Here is a 9,315-nt window from a genome sequence, read left to right as displayed (position 1 = left end):
GAACAAGAAAACAACATCAATTTGGTTAATAGACAGGAATTGGACAAAGTCAAGTGGAAGTTGTTTACTCACAAATTGGCACTGATTTTGTTATTTGTATTGTATATGAAAATGTTGATTTGATTGTAGTTCATGATGTATTAGGGTTGAATGATGTAGTTCATGATTGAAACTTGATTGGTAATGAATGGATGTAGTCCACCTGTTATTGTGTATGCTTATGTATGTAATGAATGGATGGAACTTTTGTTACATGTTTTTGCTTCTGATGTTTTTGTTACATTTTTAGAATGAAAAATAATTAAACATTGGAATGGTATACATTGAAACATTGGGATGTAATATAATCTAACATGGGAATGTAACATTGGATTCCCAGGAAACATTGTTTACAAAACATTGGAATTTAACACAGTTACACATGCATTACTGCCAAAAGGTACACACAAGATTCCAAAAGTAACACATATGACTAGACACAAGTCCAAAAGTTACACATATTACTAGACAAAAGATTCCCAGTCAATGATGCCAAAAAATAACCAATTGTCAATTTCTATTCCAATTCCATTGGATTTTCACCACTACTCCCCTGTTTCCCCTCCCACTTCTTTCTTATTTGAATTTTTGTGATTCTTTCTGAAGGTTTCCTTCTTCTCTTTCCCTGTAGAACTTGAAATGCTGGTACTTCCATCAAATGCTCCTCTTCCAATGGATCTTGAACTGCAGCCTGTCCTTGGTCATCTTGTCCAACTGGATCTTGAACTTCAAGTTCAAGTTCTTCACCTTTTTGACCATCACCCTGTCCTTCAGCTTCAACTTCTACTTGATCTACAACTGCAGCCTGGTATTCACCTTCTTCAACTTCAACTTCAACAAGTGTTTCAACCTGTTCTTCAACCCCTCCAACTTCAACCTATTCTTCAGCTTCAACCTCAGGTTGGTCTACATCTTCAAATGTATGATTACCCTCTTCAAAATCAACTTCATAAGACTCCACCTCACTGTCAGGCTCCCTTTGAACTTCACTGTCACTATCACTTTCCACATCAACTTCTTGATTCAATTCAACCTTCACTTTACCTGTTATGAAATAATTCAAATGTTAGAATTAGAAGCTGTTATATTGTAATCAAAAGGTAAAGGAGGAGAAATACCTTTTTTGTTGGCTTTTTTATTTTTTGACTTTGGCTTTGGATTAGATGATTCCCCAATTGGTTTTTGAGGACATTTTGCTTTATTATGCCCTGATTCTCTGCATATGCTGCATCTCATAACAATTCCCCTTTTTGAGACTGTATGCTTATTGCCCTTTAGTTCATTCTCAATCTGATCCCTTTTCCTTTTTGTTGATGGTCTTCCTGACATCCTTCTCTTTTTGGGAGGCAATGGCTTGATGTAATCCACATCAGGCCACATATCACTACCATTTAGTGGCTTAATGGTGTACATGTAGGCATTACAAAACATTGTTGTGGTCAGCCATGGTGATACATAGTCCTCTGGATCTCTATTGAGGTTTGAAATTGCAGCATATGCATGTAACCAGTTAATTGCCAGCCTCTACATCCACATGTTTTCTTACCAAGGTCTACAGCATATGCATCTTGTAAAAGTCTCACTTCAAATTGTTGTTAATTGCCAGCCTCTTCTTCCTTGCGATCCTCTTCTTCATTGTCATCCTCTTCTTCGTTGTCATCCAAGTCATACCAATTACCATCTGATAACACCTCATTTTCAGCCCAATCAAGGATTGGATCATTTTGTTGGTCAATGTAGACATCCAACTCAGCTTCAGGAGTATAAGTAGCTTCAACAAACTCCCAATAATCAGCATCACTGTCGATTCTTATAATACCCTCACCCAAGGTTTCCTTTATACTATAGTAGTACACATTATCACAACTTCCATTGGTTAAATTCCTAAGCCACAAAAGAAACTCTTTGTACGTAAATCCTCCAAAATCGACATCACGCACTGTTATCTTTTCGAGGTCTAAGTATTTCAATGGATTTCGGGCAAATACTCCACTATAATGAACATCTACAGTTAAATACTTACCTGTAGATGATTGGGACGCCATCTTACAGTCGACTTCAACACGTAACTTCAACTCCAAACTCTAATCTTCAATTTGGTGAATCGAATCTAAAATCGGGAGGTGATTATGGTGAAATTGAACGTATTGAACCCTAATTAAATGAGAAAGGGGAGTAATGGCCACGTAAGAATCCACGTAATTAGCTTTAACTGAGTAAAATTGATGCAACCGGTTAAAACGGGCAAAAACAGGTAATAGCCGGTCATATTACCTAAATATGAACATAAATAACAAGTTGGTTTCATTAATAAGAACAAAAAAAAGAACATTACCTATATGTGGACAATCGAAATAGTTAGTTACCTTCATAAGTCATTTTCCCATTTTGTATTGGTTACCCGATCCCGGCAAACCTTTATTATACCAAGTGAATATAAAAATCATTTTCAATAACTAATATAGGGAAAGAAGAGTTAATGAAATACTTTCGATAGAAGGTTCACCATGATCTTTTTGATCTGAAAATGAAAGGGAGAACTAATCAACCAATTAGGGTAATGGAATAGAGTAGATTTACAAATTCCTTAACTGGGAAACATCATATCACCGTAAGGTTTAGATGAAGAATGGAATGAAATCCTGGTGATGAAAATGAGAAAATCAAAATCATATGTAAATTAGAAATCAATAGATTCAACGTGGATATTTACAATACATTACTAAAAAATTGAAACCGAAGAGAATACATAGATCATCATTCGAAGCAAGCGATAAACATGCTAGTGCGAGCAATTGCATCATCCGAGCTTTGTCTTTTTTTTTTTTCATTAAATAGCATATACAAGATTGCATTTATATTCGGTATAATCAATGCACATTGAATTGAGGTTTTAAAGATTTCTAACAAAATTAAATAACTTGGTGTTGAATCATAAACCATGATGAAAATGAATAGTAAACTTACATGGAATTCATATACAGCAAGAAATTTGTCGATGCACACAAAGGTCCAAAGTTGAAATGAGCATGAACCTAGTCAAAGTCAAAGCAAACAACAAAAAGTGTTACAAACATCAAGATTGCCCAAATTTACAAAATAAAAAATAATTTTTTTCTGTGAATTTCTGAGGAATGTTTATAACCTAGGTCAAAATATGGAATCCATATTAGTCCCGAGAGTCACAGATTTCAACTTCTTCAAGAAAGCATTATCATCACAATGGAGCAAGTCCTCAGACTACTTTCCTAAAAAAGGAAGCATGCTATGATATTTAAAATTAATTCCAAAATCTTTATACCTATTTGACTTAAACAATCAGCAAATCGCCACAAGGGAGAAGGAGATAGTATGAGGTTGAGGTAATTGCCCCTATCTTTATATTTGTCCCTACAAAAGAATAATACTGATATATAAAATTGATAACAATATGTAAAATGAGATATGTTAATGTAGACACCTAAAATAGACAAAAGTTATAAATAAAGAAAGAACTTACATGATTGAATATGATAAAATGATTTTATCTCTAAACTGCTTAGTGATTAAAAGGGACATTTATATGAATGCCACCTGAATTACCATTTTCATCAGCTTCTCTTTGGAAGAAGGTCGAGTGAAAAAATTAGGTAAATAGCTAATGATATGAGGTAACAAAGAAAAATTTATATATTATTTATGAGTTCCATAAAATTTGGGTCTTGGTAGTTACAATGAAAAATGTGCAATAAACAAACAACATCTCATTGAGGCAATTTGCCAAACAGTTTATACGCAGATAATCAAGCATCTAATATGTAATTATTGCAATTGCTCATTGAGTTTCAACATATGAGAAACACAATATTTGTAATAGTTCAAGTAGAAAGGGAATGGTGTAATATCATCAAAATTGTTTATATTTAAGCAATTGTGATGATTTGATGGCACAATATACCTTAAAAGTTATGTAATTCGAGGAAAACCAAGTGATGATAGGTGCCTGCTAAGGTATAACGAAATTCTTTCAAGCAAATTCTAACCCAATTGATGCCCTACAAATGAACATAAACCTTGATCTTAATTATCACCATAGAGGAAGAATCTGAGAGACATAAAAGAAAACATGAGAAATCTGATGCAATCAGAAGTCGAGCTATTTAAAAAATGATGCTAATTCCGTGAATAAATTGAAACAAAGACCCAATAAATTTACGAAGTTCACATGATCAGGTTCATTTATCAGGTCTGTGGTTAATCTTCTAATAATATACAACTTTTCTTTCCTAAAAAATTCCTCAAATTCGTTAAAATTTCCCTGAATGTCCGAAAGGTTTAAAGAAAAAAAGGTTTTTTCTTAACATGGTATCGTTATATGGTTGCATATAACTTTTAAAACTATTCTTTAAAATAAGTTTCAGGATAATGATTTTATAGGGTAATAAACTATGACTATTATGCACATTTAGTCTCTTTTTTGTATACACATATATAGTGAAAAGACACAGGTCCAAAACACGACTCTAACTAAAAAATCGCTATTTAACTTTGATATTATACAATAGTTTCAAACAATATCTTAAAGGTTACATGTCCAATTATCCTTCAAGAAGAAACATTAACGCTAAACAAATCTAGCACAAGACAAACCAATCCTTTAGCATGCACACCAAAACAGACAATTCATGATTTTTTGCATCATCAAGGCTACATTTCACACTAATATTGAAACTACATCTTTTAACATCAAATTCTAAAAACTACATAAAACAATTACGCCTCCTTAACTCAAAGCTAAAAGAGCCTAAGCTTACTTTCCAAACAAGGTCATGGTTTTCATCTTTCTTTCCATTATCAGCATAGTGTCCATCACCTCTTTAAACCATTGTACTTGACTTCTCTTTGTAAATAAATCATTTTCTTTAAGAAATTACAAAAAAAAATATTCTATCTTGCAAGAATGAACAATTATGAACAAAAAGTGCCAAAAAGCCTTATCTTTTTTTCATTTACATTTTCACAATTTGTTAAAGACCGATCAATCTTGCAAAATGTAATGTTCTTTTTTGCGTTTCTACCAGAATAAAGATCAATTTGCAACGAAAAAAAAAACAAGCACAATGATTGAAAACAGTCGAATAACTTTATATGGTAATTAACTATCGGTTTCTACCAGAGTAAAGATCCAAGTGTCATTGATAGTATATGGAACAACAGTAGAACTTGAAGAACACTTGTGGTTCTTGATGAAGTGTTCTCATTCAACTCTCCTGCATTTCTAAATTCATCTTTACTTGAAGTTATTGAGACATTTACATCACTTGAACCTGATGAAAAGGATACCAAGAAGACACTAAGAAATGATTCGATAATATCTGAAAGAAAAAAAAACAACAAAAGGGAGAAACAAGATCATGCTTACAATCATAATCAGTCCATCCAATTCGTTTCTTTGATAAATCATACACAAATATCTTATCTTTAAGAACAAGATCTGCAGCAAAAACGTATTCAATGAGTCATAAACAGAAAACTAAAACCTTTATACAAGAAGTCAAAACAATAAGTGGAGTCTTGAGGGTAAAATTGTCATTTACTAACCTCCAAGAATTGACACCCCATTCTGGACTCTCTGAAAGCCAATGCACCATGGTGTACCTCCATCCTATGAAACCACACATGAAAAAAGTCAAACTTTTTGTTACACGAATGGTCCCTATGGTTTAGGGTAATTTGCACGTTTGGTCCCTAACTTATTTTTTAACGCGAAAAGTCCCTACTGTTTGTTTTCGTTACGCGCTTGGTCCTTGTCTTACCTAAAAAGACTATTATTTAAATAGGGAAAAATGGTGGGGTAGGTAAGGTAAGGTGAGGGGGTGGGGTTGGGGGTGTGTTTATTTAAACAAATTAAAAAATCAAGGGCAAAATAGTCTTTTTAGGTAAGACAGGGACCAAACGCGTAACAAAAACAAACATTAGGGACCTTCCGAGTGAAAAAAATAAGTTAGGGACCAAACGCGTAACAAAAACAAACATTAGGGACCTTCCGAGTGAAAAAAATAAGTTAGGGACCAAACGTGCAAATTACCCTAAACCATAGGGACCATTCGTGTAATTTACTCTATAAAAAATGTAAATTTTGAGACAATTAAAGAACACTCACAACAGGATCCCCATGTACAAGGTAGTTCTCAGGTTTAAGAATCATGGAAGCACCACCAGCAAAGTTTAAGGAAACTTCCGGAAAAATCCCATTTATGCTGTTTATAAGTTAAAAAAAAAAAAAAGATGAGTTAAATGTTCTTGAAATGAAATGAAAAGATCAAAAGGTCAAAAAGGATAAAACAGACATTTTTGGAGGTACCTTGATGTAACTAAATAACATTGAGTGCCCTTTGAGATGACAGGTGTTGTTAATTGTGAAACAACAGCAGTTATCTTCAATTCAAGATGAAAAAACAAACACAAACACTTAACACAAGAATCAAATGCTTTTTTTGATTTGAGAAATTTTAAGAAAAAGTCAAAGCTTACAGAATTGACAAAAGGGTCAAATGCTTCTGCAACAAGGTAAGTCAAAGTTGTTCCTGTATCAACAATGGTTCCATGGTTATCTGATGTGGCAAAAGCAGTTGGGTCAATGGTCAACATTTGACCGTTGACCGAAATGCTTTGTAGATCAAGATTGTAATGAGGCCTGAAATATCAAGATAATATAAGATTACAAGATAAGAAATTAACAATTACGCTTCTCTTGTGGTTTCTTTCTGATTGTATAATCAAAAATAAAAGTTGCAAAATTTGATATTTCCTAAAATACCCTTCAATAACACGTACTGTGATGGGACAAGGGGACTATAAACCATAGTCGGGGCCAAAATCTCACCAAGAACAAGCTTTCCACCACCCAATCCATCTCCCTTTAAGCAATGTGAAAAGACTTTTGGAGTAATTCCTCTTGAAGATAATTGTGACATGATAGAAAGACCATTTTGCCCAAATCCAAAAATTCCATCGATTGCTTTATCTGGTTTAGTTAAGCTACCTGATTGATAGGTGCTACACCTATTGCCAAACACCATTTAGCACATATAGAATCATTAGAAAACATATAAACTTCTCTCAAAAACATGGTTTGCATAATTAAGCAAGATTATTTGATTATGGGGTTGTTTCTTTTTGAAAAGTTTTCTTACTTAATTGATGAGTATTGTGAAATTTGGTTTTTGGAATGTAAGGGTAAAATGGTCATTTAGTCGCATTCAGACACACATCATTACCAATTCATACATTTGTAACGAAAGCAAAAACTTTTTTTTTTCTTCTCCACTTCTCTCACATGTTAAAATTGATGAATATTTTGAAATATGTTTTTTTGGAATGTAAGGGTAAAATGGTCATTTAGTCTCATTCAGACGGTTTATTCAGTCTAGAAAAGAAACACGCCTTATGTATACAACTTCTTTTTTCCTCTCCACTTATCTCAAGTTAAAATTAATGAATATTCTGAAACCTGATTTTTTGAAATGTAAGGGTAAAATGGTCATTTAGACACACATCATTACCAATTCAGTCATTTTAACCATAAATATTGTAATGAAAGAAAACTTGTAGAGAAGTGACAAGAAACTTACCCGAATGTAATGGAAGCTGAAGAGTTAGCAACTATGGAGGGGCCCACAATTGTGTCAAAGAACAACAAATCGGTTACATAATGACCAGATGTTCCACTTCCATCTCCATATTGAAAGCTATATCCACATTCATTAGTTTGATCAGAACATGAAGCATCTGAAGTTTGAACTATAGAAGAGCAAATTGAGTCTGAACATGATACTGTAGAAGCCGTTGATGAGCTTCCAGCATCAAAGAAATTTAGTGGAACCTAAAAAACGAACAATAAACAAGAAAGGAAAGATTTTTATTGTGAAATTAGATATGGGATTTATTTAATTTGATCGAATTTAAAGAAGCATACACCGAATCCACTTGATTGAGGACAATCGCTACATGAATTGCATGTAACCCATAATATGTCGCTTCCTGTGTCGATTTGAACATTGAACTCTTGTGGTGGAGAACCCAATTTCACTTTAGTAAAATACAGCCTACAAATTAGATGATAAATCAGTAACAGATTTTTTGTTGTTTAATATCTGTCATAATCTAATACTATTTTAAGTTTCTTTAAAAGTATGATTAGGAAATACAGAGTTTATAAGACACCCAAGAATCTATGGAAACTCATTGTCATACCAGAAAATATAAAAAAAAGATAACCCTGTAAAAGAAATTCCAGACAAACAAGACCACCTTATACATAAAGAACATGGTCACCGACAATAATGAATATTTAAATCAGACCCTTGAGATTTTCTAAAAAAAGATATGAACGAAGAATTGAAACTTGGTGGGTGTAGAAATTATAGAATTGAAGTCATTTTGTAAAGATTAACCACAAAAATTCAGCAGATGAGAGAAAAACACAGAAAATTTTGTGGGTTTTTGATGAAATTATAATTACTAAATTACCCGCCGTAGTAAGGATCGGAGGTGCCGACGACGTTGAAGTCGACAATGCCGCCGGAGAAGCGTTGCAAGATTCGGGCGTGTCTCACGCGGTCTCGTGTTATGAGGACTTCAAGCTCAACCGTCTTGTTCGCCGGAAACGCCCTTTCCAAAGTCAGAACCCTGGATGAAAACCCACCGACACCGCCGTTCACCGCTGAGGCAGCTGCGGCCGCTACCAACAAAATGATCAGGAACTTCATGCCGGTCTTTGCCGGCGTTTCTTAATCAAGTAAAACCCACGCAAATTACTTTTGTACGAATAAATTTGTCAAAACAATAAGAATGTCTATAGATTTATGTGGGTATGTACGCAAATGCTAGAATCAGGTAGAAAAACGTTAGCTTTATCGACTTTTATCGTAGAGGTTTTGGGAAAGAAAAAAAGTGGAAGCTTGGGATTATAAACGTTTAAATGTGTATATATACTTACAGGAAGTTGTATGTATTTGTTTGGATATAGAGAGAGAAAGAGAGCGGGGAGAGAGAGAATTGATGATGGTTCACATTTTCCCTTAATTAAAGTTGCACTCTCCATACCAAAAAAATAGAGAGTGAATCTATTATTGAATATAGAGTAAATTACAGTTTTGGCCCTGTGGTATACATTTTTAAGTGTGGTTCTAGTTTCAGAAATTATTCGACATCGTCGATGTAATAATGATTCAGAAATTTATCAGTTTTAGGGGTGTTTGACTTGTTTTTTTAAGAGGCAAAAGTCATTTTTGG

The 9,315-nt window shown here is 33.7% G+C and overlaps 2 protein-coding genes across 3 annotated transcripts; both read right to left on the bottom strand.

The window, feature by feature from the left end:
• Positions 1-344: 344 nt before the first annotated feature.
• On the bottom strand, positions 345-4,411 carry LOC145119310 (uncharacterized). The gene is made up of 7 exons (XM_079054947.1): positions 3,977-4,411; positions 3,185-3,429; positions 3,007-3,074; positions 2,406-2,681; positions 2,063-2,313; positions 1,158-1,923; positions 345-1,083 (listed from the first exon to the last, which is right to left on the bottom strand). The coding sequence occupies exons 6-7, from the start codon at positions 1,468-1,470 to the stop codon at positions 917-919; spliced, it is 480 nt and encodes a 159-aa protein (XP_078911073.1). The 5' UTR covers positions 1,471-1,923; positions 2,063-2,313; positions 2,406-2,681; positions 3,007-3,074; positions 3,185-3,429; positions 3,977-4,411; the 3' UTR covers positions 345-916.
• Positions 4,412-4,542: 131 nt separating this feature from the next.
• Positions 4,543-9,083, bottom strand: LOC145119309 (aspartic proteinase 36-like). Of its 2 annotated transcripts, none has more exons than XM_079054946.1 (10): positions 8,551-9,083; positions 7,997-8,126; positions 7,653-7,903; positions 6,905-7,083; positions 6,553-6,605; positions 6,383-6,456; positions 6,182-6,278; positions 5,620-5,683; positions 5,441-5,512; positions 4,543-5,345 (listed from the first exon to the last, which is right to left on the bottom strand). In XM_079054946.1, exons 1-10 carry the CDS (start codon positions 8,787-8,789, stop codon positions 5,188-5,190), a joined length of 1,317 nt encoding a protein of 438 aa, XP_078911072.1. In that variant the 5' UTR covers positions 8,790-9,083; the 3' UTR covers positions 4,543-5,187. The 2 variants fall into 2 exon arrangements, with proteins under 2 accessions (XP_078911072.1, XP_078911071.1); XM_079054945.1 differs by having other exon boundaries at positions 6,553-6,715; positions 6,856-7,083; positions 8,551-9,079.
• Positions 9,084-9,315: the final 232 nt, after the last annotated feature.

The sequence above is a fragment of the Lactuca virosa genome, chromosome 6 (assembly GCF_052849685.1).
Source record: "Lactuca virosa cultivar CGN04683 chromosome 6, Lactuca_virosa_CGN04683_v6, whole genome shotgun sequence".
In the NCBI taxonomy this organism is placed as follows: Eukaryota; Viridiplantae; Streptophyta; class Magnoliopsida; order Asterales; family Asteraceae; genus Lactuca; species Lactuca virosa.
This window is presented reverse-complemented; position numbering and strand designations above follow the sequence as displayed.

Coding starts and splice junctions, on each gene's coding strand:
- LOC145119310 (XM_079054947.1), bottom strand. CDS start 1,470: ATGTTTTGTAATGCCTACATGTACACCATTAAGCCACTAAATGGTAGT. Junction 1,084..1,157: donor TAAAAAAGCCAACAAAAAAG/GTATTTCTCCTC, acceptor ATTTCATAACAG/GTAAAGTGAAGGTTGAATTG.
- LOC145119309 (XM_079054945.1), bottom strand. CDS start 8,789: ATGAAGTTCCTGATCATTTTGTTGGTAGCGGCCGCAGCTGCCTCAGCG. Junction 6,279..6,382: donor TGTTATTTAGTTACATCAAG/GTACCTCCAAAA, acceptor ACTTATAAACAG/CATAAATGGGATTTTTCCGG. Junction 5,684..6,181: donor TTGTACATGGGGATCCTGTT/GTGAGTGTTCTT, acceptor GTGGTTTCATAG/GATGGAGGTACACCATGGTG.